The sequence below is a fragment of the Rhynchophorus ferrugineus genome, unplaced genomic scaffold (assembly GCF_030347505.1).
Source record: "Rhynchophorus ferrugineus isolate W39M unplaced genomic scaffold, kcgeb_rfMv2 rfM9, whole genome shotgun sequence".
Lineage (NCBI taxonomy): Eukaryota > Metazoa > Arthropoda > Insecta > Coleoptera > Curculionidae > Rhynchophorus > Rhynchophorus ferrugineus.
In genome coordinates this window covers 26,686,641-26,705,095 of record NW_027472588.1, presented here as the reverse complement: position 1 = coordinate 26,705,095, position 18,455 = coordinate 26,686,641, and the positions used below count along the sequence as shown (strand labels likewise).

At 31.9% G+C, this 18,455-nt stretch overlaps 4 protein-coding genes across 6 annotated transcripts; 2 read left to right on the top strand and 2 right to left on the bottom strand.

Moving 5' to 3' along the window:
- Positions 1-3,920: 3,920 nt before the first annotated feature.
- Positions 3,921-6,431, top strand: neb (kinesin family member nebbish). Of its 2 annotated transcripts, XR_013007280.1 has the most exons (3): positions 3,921-5,176; positions 5,225-6,225; positions 6,351-6,431. XR_013007280.1 is itself a non-coding variant. In XM_076415208.1 (2 exons), the coding sequence occupies exons 1-2, from the start codon at positions 4,037-4,039 to the stop codon at positions 6,140-6,142; spliced, it is 2,058 nt and encodes a 685-aa protein (XP_076271323.1). In that variant the 5' UTR covers positions 3,921-4,036; the 3' UTR covers positions 6,143-6,270. The 2 variants fall into 2 exon arrangements, 1 of the variants encoding a protein (XP_076271323.1); XM_076415208.1 differs by lacking the exon at positions 6,351-6,431 and having other exon boundaries at positions 5,225-6,270.
- Set2 (SET domain containing 2) lies at positions 6,425-15,158 on the bottom strand. Of its 2 annotated transcripts, none has more exons than XM_076415206.1 (12): positions 12,248-15,158; positions 12,041-12,194; positions 11,664-11,985; positions 10,879-11,378; positions 10,627-10,824; positions 10,000-10,412; positions 9,862-9,935; positions 8,241-8,457; positions 7,980-8,185; positions 7,763-7,924; positions 6,820-7,179; positions 6,425-6,761 (listed from the first exon to the last, which is right to left on the bottom strand). In XM_076415206.1, the coding sequence occupies exons 1-12, from the start codon at positions 14,946-14,948 to the stop codon at positions 6,594-6,596; spliced, it is 5,475 nt and encodes a 1,824-aa protein (XP_076271321.1). In that variant the 5' UTR covers positions 14,949-15,158; the 3' UTR covers positions 6,425-6,593. The 2 variants fall into 2 exon arrangements, with proteins under 2 accessions (XP_076271321.1, XP_076271322.1); XM_076415207.1 differs by having other exon boundaries at positions 8,241-8,445.
- Positions 15,159-16,147: 989 nt separating this feature from the next.
- mRpL3 (mitochondrial ribosomal protein L3) lies at positions 16,148-17,634 on the top strand. Its single transcript, XM_076413556.1, has 5 exons — positions 16,148-16,311; positions 16,372-16,462; positions 16,522-16,737; positions 16,786-17,075; positions 17,130-17,634. Exons 1-5 carry the CDS (start codon positions 16,235-16,237, stop codon positions 17,551-17,553), a joined length of 1,098 nt encoding a protein of 365 aa, XP_076269671.1. The 5' UTR covers positions 16,148-16,234; the 3' UTR covers positions 17,554-17,634.
- Positions 17,626-18,432, bottom strand: LOC143202231 (calcium load-activated calcium channel). The gene is made up of 3 exons (XM_076413561.1): positions 18,208-18,432; positions 17,981-18,155; positions 17,626-17,921 (listed from the first exon to the last, which is right to left on the bottom strand). The coding sequence occupies exons 1-3, from the start codon at positions 18,344-18,346 to the stop codon at positions 17,684-17,686; spliced, it is 552 nt and encodes a 183-aa protein (XP_076269676.1). The 5' UTR covers positions 18,347-18,432; the 3' UTR covers positions 17,626-17,683.
- Between the last annotated feature and the right edge of the window lie 23 nt (positions 18,433-18,455).

Below are 18,455 nucleotides of genomic sequence, written 5' to 3'. Positions count from 1 at the left end.
GATTCACTTGAAGGTTTTTAAGGTATTTTTAAGGTCCTATTTTAGTAAAAATATTACCACTAAATTTGAATGTAATCGGCCAGGATATCGACCGAGTGTATCAAAGGGTGAGAGGTGAGTGGTATTAAAATGAGGTCAAATATGATTCCAGCCAAACTAGCTGCTAAAATTCCGGATAAAAAAATAATGAATGAAACGCGAGCTAACTTAAGCAGTGGCAATTTGAAAATACTAGATACTTCATTTACTCATAAATATTTATATATAGGATATGTGTTATATAAGCTACAATCTTAGTTTTTGGAAACATATCCTACTTTAAAGAAAGAACATTTTATACAATTTTTTTTTAATCTCTTAGAACATCAATAATCTACCCGTGGGCAATAAGTATTATAATATGTAAGTGATCTACTACAACTTATAATCTAAATCTTATTCCAAATAATATTCTAACTTGTTTTAAAGTATATCCTAACTTGTTCTAAAAACTATTCTAGCTTATTCTAAAGATAATTAAATCTCACTCTATGTGTCTATTAATCAGTTCGTATGGTACTTCACCGTCACCGCGCACATTTAACTGCTTGGCGAGCGCACTGGGATGCACTAATAGTCCTTCAAAGTACTTCGCATTAGCACTCCGAATCACACTCTCTATGGGTTCTATGGGGATATCGCGCTGAATGACTCGCAACACTTTATTCTGGAATCTCTATGTTAGATTTTCTAGTAGTACTCCACAGTTTATTATCATAGGTCCAAATGGGCCTAAGTATTGACTTATTACTTATATAGTAAAACCCTGTTATCTAATCATAATTTAGATTCATGTCCTATCAGCCAGTACACTTGGTTTAGTTTAGCACTAAGCTGTTTGCGTTTTGTCCCTATATGTTTTTTCCATGTCAAACGTCGATCGAAATGCATTCCCAGATATTTAACGTTGTCTACTTCCGGAAGTTCATGATTATTCAATTTTACTGAGGAACATGTTTTTCTACAAAGGGTGAATGTCCATGGGTAGATTTTGTCTCATTTGCTTTGATACGCCACGTTTTCAACCACAATTTGACTTTGTTAAGATGAAGTTGGAGGTTTCTTGTGGCTGATATTAGATCCTCGTGTGATGATAAAATCGCTCTATCGTATATGTTGCAACAGTAGTGTTTCTTGAGGTCGGTAGGTCAGCTGTATACAATATATATAATAATGGACCAAGAACACTGCCCTGCAAAACACCCGAATATATTGGGTGTAGGTCAGTGTATTCGTCACCCTGTTTGAAAATAAAATGTCTGTCTGTGAGGTACGATTTGAGCAGTTGAAAGTACGTATGAGGCAAAAGCTTTCTCAATTTAGCAGTCCAGTGTGTCACACCTTGTTGAAGGCCTGAGAAATATCGAGAAATGCAGAGGAGCAATAATTTTTATCGTTTACATTTTTGTTAATTTGGTTGACTATCCTATGTATTTGTTCTATTGTTCCGTGTTTATTACGGAAAACAAATTAATGCTATGGATAAATATATTTCTCTCCTCTGCGATTATTTTAAGTCTCTTAATGAATAGTTTTTCAAATAGTTTAGAGATCACAGGTAACAGGCTTATATAAGAGGATACATCGTCTGATTTTTTCCCAGGTTTAAGAATTATAATGATTTGAGCCACTAGAGCAAGTGCTGGGAAAGTAATTTGACGTAGTTTCCTGACAGTTCTTTTAAGATTCTTCCAGTTATTAGGTCAAAACTAGGAGCTTTTTTATTATTGATTTCTTTAACTATTGTTTGTTTTACTTCCTTAACAGTAAATTTCTCAAGCGGCAGATTCATTTGAAACGGAGTTTTAAGGAACTCAACTATGTTATTTTCATCTGTTGCGGATATTTCAGACGGATACGGAAAGGACAATATAAAAATGAAATATAAAAAGAATGTAGCCATGTATACGTGTATATTCTACACACAGGCCTATTACATATCGATTTGAATGGCAGGGTTTTCAACGCTGTTTTTGCGTTTCGAAGGACCTAGATAAGGAAAAAATTAAGATATTTTTTAGTGTCGCGCAAGATATTTTCTCCTTTTTTCCTTTTTTATTTTTTAATATTTTCCCTTTTAAAATTAAATATCTTTATAAAAGGTTAAATAACTTAGACATAATATATAAAATTTAAATTAGTTAAAGTTAGTTATAACCAAACTTAGTTAAATTTCAACTTGAGTTTCCAGGGAAATTTTAGGTTAATTAATGGATTCGATAATGTATATTATACTATTTAAATATACGAATAATTTAAAGAACTATAAATTTGGGTTGTTATACATTGATAAATTGGTACATTATACAATGATACATATTGTTTTATTTTCTCTTTTTTCTCGCATGAAAGGGCATTCACATATTTTATTATTAAGATATTTTGGTTAAAGTCCCACAGGGTAATGTTTTGGGACCACTCCTATATCTGCATTATACTGCGCTGATCTTAACAACAAAAGAAACAGTACTTGGAATATTTACCGACGACACAATTATCATAGCAAAAGATGTATCTCCGTCGGATGCTTCTCGATGGTAGGTTAAATTAGAGACATCATGTTAGACAATAAGCAGAGCAAATTAGGCTCAAAGTCAAGAAACTGTATTGGTTAGACGGAAAATACTCTCAATTTGACTTAAAATTAAAGAGATTTTATCATTTAATCCAAAAACCAATTTGAACCGATGGGATGCTAATATGGGGATGTACTAAAACATCAAACCAACTAATAATACAACGCACCCAAAACATATACAAGGTTGCTAAATCACAGCAACGTAGAAGCAATACAGCTATTGGACAACACACAGAAAATCAGAAGATTGAAATGAACCAAACCATACGAACTTATTTATTGTAGAAATGTATTGTTAACTTTAACATAATTAAATTAGTTTTATTTTAATTTGGGAAATACATACTGTATTAATCCCGTACTCGCCTTGCTTGTGTATTAATGCAAGTACAACATAACATTAGTAATAAATTAATTTGTAAATTAATATTGTACTGTATAATGCATATATAATGTAAGATGTAATTAATTTAAAGAAATTTAAAAAAGCTTATATATTATGGTACATGTAACGCAAACCATATAGAGAAAGGATTTTATAAAAACGTTTTTGCTGAAATTTAATCTCAGACTCCAGGAGTTGATCCCATAGATCGGAGAACCTGGAAATTCCACTCCCGTCCACTCAAAAATTCATGAAAATCAGTGACTTTTTAATTTACGATAAAAGCTATCGTTAATGCCACAATATTTGTTGAGTTCTATACTACATTCCTCTAGTCCACTTCAACACAAAGGAACACAAATTCGTGCATTTCCGTGTTACTTATCCTATTTTCAAAACAAAAATATATTTCAATTATCAATTAGTGTTATTGATTTATAAGCTAAAAAATTCCTTATTCTCGTTTTCTAGGTATTTAGATTAACATATTTTAAAATAATTTCAAATTAATTAATTAATAATAAAAATACATCGACGTTGTCCTTATTGACTCTATTTCGAACTACCGTCGAACATTATTCATTTTGAAATCGAAAATTGTTTTTCATTATATATATTATTTATGATACAAATTTATATATATGTAATTTTTTTACAGTTTTCTTTAATATATTAGGAATTACAGTTATGTCTATGTTTATTATCACTAATAATTTTCATTTCTATTATGGCAACACTGTTTCAAATTCTATGTAATAGGTCGTCTCATAATCTATATGAGTCTTATAATCGCCATACGTTACATTTTGCTAAAATCGAAATACAGCGATTATATAACACATAATCGAAGTACATTTTTTTATCAAATGGTTAAAATGTTTCGATAGTTCTCATCGCTATATGTTATTAACTGCCATCTGTCAATCCTAACCGACTTTTCGTTTGAATAAAAGTGTGTGGTTCAAATATTTTCTTCAATATATGTTTTCTAAGTGCATTTATGGTGTCGATTGATAAATTGAACATTAGTAAATATGACTACGTCACCTCCAAAGTTATTTACACCTAGAAAGCGACCAGGGATAAATTGTCAGACACCTAGTCAATATTCAACACCAAAAAATTTTAAAAAGTTTCAAGCCTCTACGGAGACTCCGGAGTGTTTTAATAATGTTTTATTAGAGACCCCGAAAGCCCGGTCTAAAGTCAGTAAGGAGAAATGTGATGAAATTGCAAATTTAAGAGTTGCTATAAGAATTAGACCAATGAATTCATCAGAACTAGCAACTACAGGAGTTGAAGATGTGGTCAGAATTAAAAATAATGAACTTATAATTTGCGCTCCTAAAAATGGTCATGGAGTTTTGACTGATCATATTTTTCAATATGATCATATATTTTGGTCAGTAGATGAAAAAGACACTCTTTACACTTCACAAGAGGATGTATTTTTAACAATAGGTGTACCACTCTTAAATAGTGCATTTCGTGGGTTTAATGCTTGTTTATTTGCATATGGACAAACTGGATCTGGAAAAAGTTATAGTATGATGGGTCGTTATATGTATGATTCTAGTGATATTGATTCTTCTGATTATTCAGGAATTACTCCAAGATTTTGTAGAGAACTATTTAAGAGAGTTTCTGAAATTGATAAAGACTGTGTTGTTAATGTAGAAGTGAGTTATTTTGAAATATATAATGAGAAAATTCATGACCTTTTAGCGAATCCATCTCATAATTCAGCTAAAGTCCCTTTAAAAGTAAGGGAGCATCCAGTCTTAGGACCCTACATTGTAGATTTAACTACACACAGTGTAACATCATATGAGGAGCTAAGATCTTTTTTGTTATTAGGAAACAAAAATAGAGCTACAGCTGCTACTGTAATGAATGATTTTTCATCAAGATCACATAGTATATTTTGCATTGAACTGGGCCAGTGTAAAGGTTTAGATGATACAGATAACAGCAGAAGAAGTAAAGTTAGTTTAGTTGATCTAGCTGGCAGTGAAAGATTAAGTTCATCATTTAACAATGAAGAAAGAATGAAACAAGGTGTTTATATCAATAAGTCACTTTTAACTCTTGGAAAATGTATATCAGCTTTATCTGATCAAAGAAAAGGGCAATTTGTACCCTACAGGGATTCTGTATTAACTTGGCTATTAAGGGTAAGCTTTCAAATAAGTAATACATTTGTATAGGAATCTATTTTTTAGGAGAGTTTGGGAGGTAATTCATTAACATCTATGTTGGCAACTATCTCTCCAGCTAGCACTCATTTAGATGAAACATTAGCTACACTAAGATATGCTTGTCAAGCAAGATCAATTGTAAACAGAGCGAGAATTAATGAAAGTCCCCACGATCGTTTAATACGTGAATTGAGATCAGAAGTTGAGCGTCTAAAAGCATTACGAAGAGATTATGAAAGAAATTCCGTTTCTTGTCCTATCCCTTGTAATGAAAATGATACTCGTGAACTAGATGATGTAAAAAGTAAGCTCTCTCAAACTGAGAGTAAGTTAATGGAGGCCCAAAGGATTTGGGAGCAGCGATTCATGGAAACTAAGGAGACACAGATGAAGGAATTGGCTGAGGCGGAAAAGTATAAAGCCGAATTGGAATCTAAAGTTCGGATACTTAAAACGGCCAGTGATGAAATTACATTATCCCCGTATAAAACAAATTTTCTTGAAGAGCTTGAAGGTGTTTTGACGAATGAAAAGGAAAACGTCGGAAATATAGACATTGTTGAAGTAGTTCAAAGTTGGTGTCAAGAGAGAGGATTTATTTGTACTTGTACAAATGATAGGCTAAATATTATTGACGTTAGTAAACATCAACAGGCATCGGTACATTTCAGTAATATTTCGCCAAGCAATTTTAATAATAGCTCGGTGTTTTTTGATAGTTTGAAATGGTCGGAAATTGCAAATGTAGAAAAGAAATTAACAAAAACTGAGATTGTAGCTTCAATGAATCAAATTTTTAAGATATTGTCAAGCCTACGACCAGCTGATGAAGACAATCAGATTAATTTAATATATGCCCGTATTAATAAATTATTACAAAGCTTTGAAACTGCCTTGTTGAATAGTGTTAAAACTACTAAAACTGTGAAGTGGGCACCCTGAAGTTAAGCATGATAATTGCTAATCATGCTCTGTGCTAACCTAGTCCAATTTCTCAGCATTGTTGATTTTTTACATTATATTATGTAAGTGATAAAATAAAGCATAATATATTTTTCTATTCATTTGAATTTCTTATTTTTATGTTCAATTACATTGTTCCTGATCCCTGGTAATTTTATGGATACAATGAATGGTGGCCAAACTAAAGATATTCTCCTTTTAAAGGTAGATGTGAATGAATGAAGTTTGTTTAAATAGGGTCATTCCATCAAATAAACAAAGTAACAATTAAAAAAGGACTTTATTTCCCCTCAAAATTCATATTTTTAACAGGATCAATTTGTTATGAAATTAACATTTTACTCTGGTTTAAACACCACTTTGTAATCACTATAGCCCATTATTCACTTCTGATCTCTTGATCACAGAATTGCTCACAAGTTGGGTTTTGTCAATCTTTAAAGTCAGGTTCGTCCTGCCTTTTCTGATAGACTTCACCAAACTTACTCATGTATTTCCGAATATATTCCCTTGCTTTTGATTTTACGTTATCAGTACATTCCAGATCTTCAATCTTGTCGATGTGCTTCATTTCTTTCAACATCACAAAATGGGTTAGCTAAAAAATACCAATAAAGTTATCCAAATCCAACGGCTATGTTAGCAAATTTCGTTACCTTTCTGGCCAAGTGTTTGAAATCTTCCGTGTTAGTGATTCTTCCCTCTTTACAATCCGGTTTTCTGTAAGCATTTAAAACACTCACCACTGTAGTAGCCATACTAGATCTGAACACTTCTTTGATTTTTTTTGCATGCTCGTTATTCCAATCGTTCATCTCCTTGATGCGAGATTTAACTGTGGTCCGATGATTCCGTTTCTCCTTTATTTTTTTCATTTCTTCTTCGTTCAATGAGAGCTTGGCTTTTTTCTTGGCTTGATACAGCATCTGTTCCTTTTGCCTTTTCAATTTTTCCTTTGTAGCCTTATAACGTTTCATATCTTCTCTGGATTTTAAGCGATCCTCTTCGGTCCTTGGCTAAATGATTAAATGATAATTATTACGAAATGATATTAAACTTTGTTGGATTCTTTTATGATTCAAAGTGGTGTTCGCAAAGAACCGGCCTACTGGTTTTCATTCAATTGTTTTACCAAGTTATAACACTTTGCTGGTCACGTCTGACTTTGTTTAAACTTTGTTACGTGGAAAAATAAATTAAGGCAATTCTGTAAAAAAGGAAAAAAACATTTTGTTTTCTGCAGAATTGACTACAACGGCACAAAACATCGATTTCTCCTCACTGAAAAATCTGAAAATTCTAAATAAAAAGGTTAAAGATTTTTTAAATTACTGAATCTTGCATTGTCATTAATCAACTGACATGAAATTATGTAACAATCATCAAAATCAATTGAATTGAAGTGCGGCAAAGTGTTAAACGACATAGATCAACGCCACCTATCGTTAATCTATGTAATCTTACTAATGAATTTTAGAAGGACCCGAATAATACAGGTTTAAGAATGTTAATAGAGACATATAGATAAATATTTGCAGCCGTCTGCGATAATAGTGAATAATTCACATCATATATTATGAGAATTTTGCTGTTACTTACGCTAATGATGATTTCCTCGCACAAACCAACCCTTTTTCTCTTTTTTGGCATATCTCCGTCATCTAAATTGAATTGTTCTTTGAGTCTGATGTCGATTGATGTTGGCTCTTCTTCAATTTCTCGTTTCCGATCATCGGGCGCATCATCATTGTCAGATTCCAGCTTTATTATGACATATAAGTAGTTTGCAGAATATTGCGATTAAGATATGAAATACCTTCATTTCTGGGCTTGGAGTCACGGAATCCTTGCCATCACGTTTTAGGCGGTCGGGTATAACCGATTTCAACTTTGTAGTTTTGTCCATTTGCTTTCGAACCTCCATAAGTAGTTTCGCATCATCAACATCATCATCCGTATCAGTGTCTGAACTAGAATCCGATGAAGTGGTACTACTTGAGGCCGACGTCGAAGAATCAGATACTAAAATTAAGTTGGTTTTACAGTACGACAAAATCGCGTAAATACATGTACCTACATTCTTCAAGTGATTCAGACAATGGTGGCGGTTCCCACTGGCTCTTTCTATTTTTTATGTGATAATAATAAGGTCGACCGTATTTGTCTTTCGCGCATTTCCACTTTGGTGGTAACTTAACTGGAGGAGGTATTGGCCCAGCAAATTTAACTTTAGATGGATCTTCATCTTTAGTTCCTTCTTGATATATTGGCAACGCTGGAAGCTGTAAATTAGTCTTAATAATAGCTAATTAGGATTCAATACAAATCATAAATAATAAATTATGTTTTAAGTAACATTAAATATAAGGTTGGGGAAAATGTAATATCGTTTTTTTCACGCATTTAGCTTTAGTAGCATATCTCTATTAACAGTTGTTCACTGAATTAATACTATAGCACGTTTGAAATCTCACTCTAAATAAAAAGGTAAGTCAAAGCCATTCACTTACTTACTGAGCCCAAAATTTTCAAAAAGAGAAACATGCAGCGCAGGGTCGTCTAAAATGTCGTATTTACATTAATGAATGCTCAAGTGGACGGCAGTGTCAGAGTTGGTTTGCTAGTTCTCGTTCCGGATCTTTTGATGACTAACTTACTTCGTCATATAACTAAACGTCGACTATAAAACAACTTTGCACAATTTACATAAGAGTAGGTACCAAAGAAGTCACATAATTTTCATTTTCACATAATAGTCTGACATGAATTAACAGTGAAATAAACTCGAAATACACAAACGAATGATTACGGGAGATGTGCCACAATAATATACAAAAAATATCATGGTCCGGAGAAGCTTTACAAATGGTTGCAAAGCTCGAGTTGATACCAAGGAAGGTGATCTTAAATGTTATAGTGTTTAAAGAAGAGGCTTGTGAAAACTACCTGGTTCAGTTTTTCGCCCAGGTATCTTAAACATATGTTAAATCAATTCTCATCACTGCCGGAATTATGGGTTTACTAGAAAAGTGGCAAACGGTAATCAATCAAAAGGGTATATACAGGAAAGACATGAAAAAAACCGAATTACTCTCCCCCAACTTACTATATTAATTATAAATGTTATATATGAAACAAATTATATTGTTTTAATTTACGTTAATTTAAATACACCATACTTTTTTGTTGAAGACGTAATGTCGACAAATGTGTATGTCTCACAATAGTATTATAAAATAATTGATAAGATTGATTTGTGTCAACAACAAGATAGCGCAAATAGTACGACGAACATTTGAACACAACACCGTAATCGTGAGCGATTTGACCCCGCTAGACATTTTCTTGTAATGTTTTCTGAAGTCGCAAATCTATGCCAATAACTGCAATCGAACAACGTCCTTATATTTCGCCTAACAGTGGTCATTGCTCAAATTCAAACGTATCTATGTAGCAGAACTATTGAAAATTGAATTTCGGGAATCCATGTCATCGCTTGAAAAGCGGCGAACCTTTGGACGAGATTTATGATATTTACAAATAAATAAATATTTTGTTAAAACTTCATATTTATTTAATTGCATTGAAACATCAGCCCACCCTTATTGAAAATCCCTATAGTAAAATATTGAAAATAGGATTAATTAATTAGGAATTTATACATTTAAACGATTAATATATCACATACTAGTACTTACTGGTGGTTGGGTGATAACTGGTACTGTTGGTGGAATTGCTGAAACTGGAGGATTAAGGCCTGGTATCATTGGAGCTATAAATACATATGTCTATATATAATCTATTATATAGTATGTACATATATATCTACATAATACCTGGATATTGTGTTGTAGCAGCTGGTATATTCTGAACATTCATTCCAGGAGTTTGATAATGATTCAAATAGTTTGATTTATGTGATGGAGTCATATTGAAGCCACCAATACCCTGACTAGTAACAGGTGAATTATAAACTTGTTGGCTCTGTAGTGTCGGCACTGGCAAGGCTTGCCACTGTCCTATGGATGGGTTCCATATGTATTGAAATCCTTTATTAGGATCAAAAGGTGCGGTGAACCTAGGATCGGCACCGATCAACATACAATTCATCTCGTGCTGTCTCCACATTTCTCTTTGCTTCAATCTTCTCTCCTCTTCTTTTAATTCCATCTGCAAAGCGAACAGTTTTCGTCTTTCATGTCGGCTAATTTTCAGAAATGCAGCAGAAGGTTTGTCTTTATCTTCTGGCCTAAAATAAGTTAATTTAATGACATTAACAAATCTAACTTATGAAATTATATTATATATAAATAATTACTTATCAATAATTTTGACCGTTATAAGATATAATTTCACAGCAATGACTAGACCACCATCAGAAACATTACATTTTCATATACTAACAATTTTTCATCAAATAGTAAACTCATTAATTCAAGATCAAATAATATGTATAAACTTACTTTGATCCCTTTTTATTAATCTCTCTTTCTGATTTATATCGCGACCATGTTCTATAACGTTGATCATTCTTCCTAGATGTTTCTTGTTCTTGAGCATATGTACTTGCCATAAATTTTCTATTTGCTTCTTTTTCATGCTCCTTCATTTGTTCTATTCGTTGTTTTTTAGGTATTCGAAAACTCTCCTTTAAGTTCCTCCTAAAAATTCGATGTTAATTGTTATAATTGAAAAATATTTTATTCGCCCCTTACCATTCCTCCAATAATTTGCTAGCTAAAAATTTAATTTCTTCTATCTTCTCATTATTTGAAGGGACCACATCTTTACTTGATAATTTATAATCTATTATTTCTGTTTCTTCTCCCTCAATAAGATTCTCATTTTTTGCCCATTTCTCCACAGCTGGCAATACTTTGCTTTCAATCAGAATGGTTTTATTTTGAATCGGTAGCACGGCTAATGTTTGTAGAAGTTCTAATTTAGTTTGTAAAAGATCGCTTTCGATAGACGAAGATCTATCTTCGGACCTGGATAGCTGCTGAGCATCGATCATATAACCATGCATCAATCTTAATCCATGATAATCCAAAAATAATCTTCGACAAGGTAATTCGCCACGCCTTAAAACCCGCAATAATTTTTTGCGTTGTTCTAAATCTTTGGCCCTAACCATAAGCCTACTTAGTTTTAGTGTATGTGCTTGATTCTTTAAGCCTGTAGTCACTAGCATTTCTATATCTTCGTTCAATTGCTAAAAACAAATCAAATTAGAGGTTAAACGCCACCTACTGGTATTTTGAAAAAGCTTATAAGTTATTAGATTTAAAACATGGCCTAGTTGAACATTCGTGTATAAGACTAAGTAATGCCTGTAATATAATAATGAATAATGCTATTGCTAGAAGATAGCGTTCTTTGCATATTAATATGAACTAAATAAGGAAGAATAATAATAAGGATGAATGAAAATAAATGATTTTTTTTTCTTAAATAAGTAATTAAGGGATTTTTCTTTTTTGTAAATATTTCAACTTACGTCAAAATCTTCATAAAGAATATCCTTTCTGGGCTTTCTTTTAGTAGTTTTCTTAGGTATGATATGTGGTGTTTCTGACACATCCGTTTTTTCCGTAGTCGTTTCAGTTTTGTTTTGATTCTCCTTAGTTAATTGAGTAATGTCTTCGGGTAACTCAATATCATTTGGTATAGATACGGCAGCCTTAGATTTTTCATTTGTATCAGTCTTGACAATTTCCTCTTCCTCATCATCTTCTTCCTCTTCTTCAGATTCATCAGGACGTTCCCCGAGCCAACCTCGACAAGTTGCTGCCTCGCAATAACACTTTTGAGCTTCTTTCCTGTAAAATAAAAGTTCGTCATCTATGATTTAAAGAAAAATTAAATAACATTAACCCGTATCTTTGAAATCTGTAATCAAATGTGATTTCTTCACCCGCCAAAATAGTCCTGGTGCTAAAAAAACCTATGCGTAACTCCCCATTTACAGTCCACTTCTGGGTTTCAGCATTAGGATCACATGAATGGTTTATAAATCTTGATATGTTTCCTAAAAGAAAGTTGTATTACCTATAATTTAAATATTGGTAGATTAATTATTACCCTTCATTGTAGCATCAATTATGGCATCAGCTCGCAAAGACATGAAATAAAAGTGAATATTTTTGTCTTTAGAGTACCCTTCTGCCCTTTTATCGAACTCGTCTGGGTCTAAAACCTCCCCAACATATTCCAGTATAAATTCACCATATGGGATATTGGCAGCAGCTCTTAATCCTAAACCCTTTTTCTCGGTTTTGAAAACCTCAACAGGTGCAAACTGGCCTCTTTGAAAACGTTTGTTGGTGCATCTTTCGTTGACTTGACATAAACGACCACATTCAATTAGCAAAAGACGATTCAAACAATCTTCTCCACAGCCAAACTCATTTTTCTGAATATCTTCTTCTGCAAGGAAACAGTCACAAACCATTTCTTGTGCTTCTTTGCATATTTGGCGATCAGTTTTGTAATTATTTTCTTTCAAATGGACAAAACTTTTAAGTCTGGCCTCAATTTCGGCTTGACCCGATTTGTCCGCCTTAACACCATCAGCTTTTGGAATTGGCGGATAATTTTCAGATTGTGGCGAATTAGAATTACTCAGTGATATATTTTCAGCAGACTTTGATTTAGCCTTTGGTTTATCCTTTTTCTGTGCTTGAGGGGAAGTGACTTTTTCTTGTTCACTGTGAACTGAGTTTGTATCAGAACCATCTGCTTCATAAGATAAGATTGATTCTGACTTTGACCTTACAAGACCATGTGATCTTTTTTTTACAGGAACAATAGTTTTAATTCGATCAGATCTTCTCACTTCTTCAGATAGTTCTGATTTTTGGTCTTTTCTTGGTTTTCCATTTTTCTTTTTATTTTCTTTGCACTGTTTTGTTTTCATGTCTTTAACAGGAGGAAGTTTTTTCTGCACCTTCTTTGTCTTTGATGGTTTCTCAATGTGTTTATCAATTTCATTTGCAAATAAATCTACTTCCTTAGTCATAATAGAATTGGAAGCACTATTGGGAGATGATTTTGTTTGGAGATCAATTTCCATTGTGGTGTCTGGCATTCTTTTTAAAGCTGCCTTTGTTTTAATTTTTTCAGTGGTTGGTATATTTTCAATTTTAGTTTCATCAGAATTAAACATGTCATTTAACTTGTCATTTAGAATAGCATCTATTTGCTGTTTTTTGCAAGTTCTTTTTTTAGGTGTTTTAATCTTCTTATCTGGTGTTTCTTCACATTTTTGATCATTCAGGCTGGATTCATCAATTATTTGAACTGAATTCTCATCATTTTCATTAGGAGTTTCAGATTGTCTTTCTTCTTTCTTTGCGACTATTTTTTTTTGTTTTGGCTTTAATTCAACTGATTGGTTTTCTATATTAGTTTCAGTTACTGTATTCCTGTTTCTAGTACTTTTTCTAGTAGGTTTAATATCTGAAAACCTTTTACTTTTACTTTTTGGTAATCTACTTTCAATTTTCTTCCTCGTAACATTTTCATCACACACTTCATTTTCATTTAAAATTTGATCTGATTTGTCGGTATTATCTTCAATCTGCATGTTTTGCATAGTTTTTCCTAATGAATCTGATATAAAATCAGCTGTACTATCAGCATTTTTATTAATTTTCATTAACTCAATAACTTTTTCACAAATGCTATCAACAACTTGACAATTTTTTGACATTTCAATAGTCTTATTCTCTTTATTTTTCTCTATATCTTCAATTTTCTGGGTAATAATTTCTGATTCTACTTGTACGTCTGAACATACTTTTTCTTCAGTTAGTTCCACAATTGTTTTATGTGCAGGTGATCCAGTATCTGGTACAGTAGTATCAACCTCGGATATCACTTCTGTTTCAGCAATTACTTCAACTGATTCTGATGTAATTATGTTGTCCATATCATTATCAATTTGTACTTTATTCACCTCATTTTCCACTATTTGCTTATTCTCTACATTGACCTTATTGTCAAGTTTACTTTCACACTTTAAATTTTTGGATTTGCTTCTCCTTAATATGATATCCTCCTTTACTGAGCCTTCAGATGTTACTATATCACTTATAATTTCAAAATTAGTAGAATTATCAGATATATCATCTTTCACTGTTATAAAGCTCTGTACTATATCTGAAGCGCCAGATTTATTTTCATCTGAATAAATATATTCAATTTTATTTTCATTTTTGTGTAACATTACTGATGTTTTTTGCTTTTCTGACTTAATTTGATCAGCAGATAATTCCAAAATTATACTGTCATCTTCAACAACACATTCTTCAATAACTTCTGTCTCTATTAAATTATCTATGTTAACAATTTGATTGTTGAGAACTATTTTACTTCCAGTACAATTTCCATTGGGTGATATATTAGTGTGGGATGATTCAACCTGATTTCCTTCTAGAATATCAATTAAAGACTGTTGATCACCACTTAAAACAGTTGAACTAGTATTGGATTGGTTTAAGTTATCAATAGATAATTGTTCATTAGAAGTTTCATCATCTGACCAATCTTTTAATATCTCCAGAATTTCTGGACTTGTTTTCTGGGATGAATTAACATTTTCTTTAGATAAAATGTTATCAGGTGTTTTTGGGCCATCCTTAATGGATTTCTTGATTGGAGTTTTTACTGGCTTATTCATTTTACGAATTATTTCAATATTTACTATGCTTTCCCTCCGCGTAGATCTGGTTGATACGGTTCCAACAACAACCGGGGCTACTTTCTTCTTTTTAGGAGGCATTTTTATGGATTAGATCCAAATTTACTGATTTGTTTACGTTTCGTTCGTAGTAATGCTTATTGAAAACTATAGCGGCTCACATATCGAGTATAATACTCATTATAAAGTTCTCATTTAAATATAAATCAATAAAATTATTAATTTTAAACATTTAACAATCTATTATACTATAGGTTAAAAATGTTTATTTCTGTTTCTGTGACTGATAATATCAATGACATTTTAATCAGTGTGGCCATATGTTTACATTTACTATTTTGTATGACATTTATATATTGGCAATCTTGTTTGAACCTACATTTTACATTTGTTGTAAATCCTAACTAGTGTTGGGAATCATCAACTATCGTATCATATTTTACTATCGACTATTTCAGTGGCTATTATTAGTTCGACTGGTTTTACTTCTTTTACCAGTGACTGTTTCAGTCGACTGTTTTCAGTCGCTATTTTTGGTACGACTGATTTTGTTACTATTTATTATCGACTGTTTCAGCCGAGTATTTTTAGTTACTATTTTTGGTTCTGCTAGTTTCATTCGACTGATTTTTAACGTTCTATCGTCCTAGACTGACAAAAATGTATTCAATTTATGCTATATATAGATTTATGACTTTTTTAGTAATTCGCTTGTAAATAACAATATATTGCATATTAATAGAGCAGCATTTTGGAATGATATTTTTCAAGATTGTTAATGCAATAGGGTAAAAACTAAAATTGTGAATATATGATTCAATAATAAATAAAGCATTATTTTATTAAAGCAATAAAGCAGTATATTATTTAAAAATAGTAATTAATATATTAAAATATTTGTAGGGTATTATTCCATTTAGAAAGAAATTCCATTTCTTTTTACTGATTCACAGAACATTCAATATAAAAGTAATTCTACTTCATTTAACATGAAATTATTAATTGTAAGTTAATAGTATTCAGTAATTACTTTTTTTTCCTTTTCTATTGTAAAGTTAGTACGTGAAGGAATATGTACATCTCCGTCTCGCTTATACCACCATTGGAAAATATTAGCTCCCTCACAATTTAAACAGGAAAGGGTTCGTACATCTTCGTCCGACATTATGAATTGACAAAACCTGTCGAACCGTGCATTTGACTGAAAATAGTAATTACTATTATCTATTTTTTTAACTATCGACTGTTTCGATTGTTTTCAGTCGATAGTTCCCAACGCTAATCCTAACCTAGTTGTCCTGAAACGTAAAGTGGAATGGTTTTGTAGGGGTTTAATGAAAGATACACAATAAGAAAACTTTGCGAAAATGGCATTAGCTCTTAATATTGTATCTAGAACATCTCACTCTATATCTGTACTAGAACAACAGATGCAAAAGCTGAGGTAATTTAGTTTTATTTTTTGTTCTTTTCTGAGTTTATAATTTTCCGAATTAATTTCCAGCTTGGTAGTATTTAATTCAAAACGTGAAAAACATTTAAACCCAAAACCGCGACTAAGGAATCCTACTTGGTTGGTTAGGAAAACTAGATCTGTTAGTAAATAGTTTTTAGGTACTGATAAATTACTCTTGTAATTATTACTTTATTGTAGCATACTGATGACCCTATCACTTTTGAAAACCGTGAATTTATAAAGGAAATTGTTCAAGATAAACTGGTGCAAAGTAACCATGCTATTGATGAAATTGCAACAAATAATGTAATTTGGACACCTAATATACAAAGAACTGGAGTTATAGCAAGGAAAATTGGTGTTTATCCATTATGGTTAAAAAATGGAAGTAAAATGCAAACTACTTTGCTTCAGGTACTCCAGATTCAGTAGTTTGTTTTTTGTATTTTAATCATTAAGTAGATTTTAGACAACCATGTCATAAAATATTACACACCAGATAATTATAAACCCCACAAAGAAATAAGACCTAAAGTTTATAATAAAAAAGGTTGTATTCTATTGGGTGCAGAATTTGGAGATCCATCTAACTTTACCAAAGATTACTGTGGCTTGTTTAAAGAATCAGGAGTACTTCCAACAAAATGGTTAGCTAGGTTTTTTGTTAGTCCAGAAGGTGCTTTGCCACTAGGAGCTACAATTTCAGCACGTCATTTTCAGGTTGGAAATTATGTTGATGTCAGGGGAAAAACGTAAATAATTAGTAAAAAAAAATTTGGTATATAGTTTCTAATAAATATTTATAGGATTGATAGAGGATTTCAAGGTGTCATGAAGAGACATGGGTTTAAAGGTATGCCTGCAAGTCATGGTGTCACCAAAACACACAGGCGTGGTGGTAATATAGGAGGAGGTGGTGAGAAGGCCAGAGTTTGGCCTGGAACAAAAATGCCAGGTCACATGGGTAATACTTATAGGGTGGCAAAAGGCCTTAAAGTTTTGAGGTTAAACACAAAATACAATGTCATTTGGGTATCTGGTCAAGCAATTCCAGGAGAAACAAATTCAATTGTATATGTTTATGACACTAAAATACCAACAAGGACGCCAACAAATCCATTACCTCTTCCAACATTACTTCAGCAAACAGATGAGGATGTACCAGAAGATATATATGATGAATCAATACATGTTTTCTCTGACCCTACAATTATTTTCAATGAAAAGTAAAAGATTTAAATTAGATGTATATATAGTAATAACAATAATGTAATAACAATTAATGAATTTTTAAATAAGAAGTTTTTTTTACTCATGGTATTTATTGCATAAAAGTAACACTAATAAGTTTAAGTTATAATTATTTAAATTGTCCAGGGGCTGGGCCAAATAAATTATTTCCTTGTTTTGAAGCAGCTCTAGATGGAGCAAATCCTAAGAGCTTTTGAATATTTTGTCTTATTGACATTGTACACAAGATGTATAAAAATATAAAAGAACAATCATAATAATCATCTCCAGGCAAGTTGCGGTGACTTAATCCTTGAATCCAAGTTAAAGGTAAAAATGGTAGCCTAGCAACTACCCTTCCATCAAATCTATAAAAGTAATAAGATCATAAAATGGTTATATATCACACTAAATATATAAATCTTACATATTGTTGAACATGCTCAAAAGGGCAGTAAAAGCAAAACCAATTGCAAACATTGACTTCATTTTTACAAAAGATAAATCTCGATTATTGTGCTTTAACTTATCTTCCTCTCTTTCAATTTTCTTTTTTTGTTGCTTATCCAATGTATCGCCATGTGTTTCTTTACGTTTTTCCACTTAAAAATAAAAATTATTTACACATTGATTAACATAAGCACAAAAACTTACGTCTTTTACTTTGCCGTTCCACTTCGGCTTTTAGTTTTTGGTATCTTTCAGTTCTGTATACCATTAACCAAGTAAGTCCTTCACCCAGGAGAGCAGTGCAGATTGATATAAATACGATTAATAAAGTATCAGCCCACATTTTATATAGTTTTATAATAAATGTAGAATTAGATTTAAAACCCTGCACATATAACCTTAATAATCACAGTTTTTTCTAATACGTCATCTATTGACAAGTGTTTATTTCT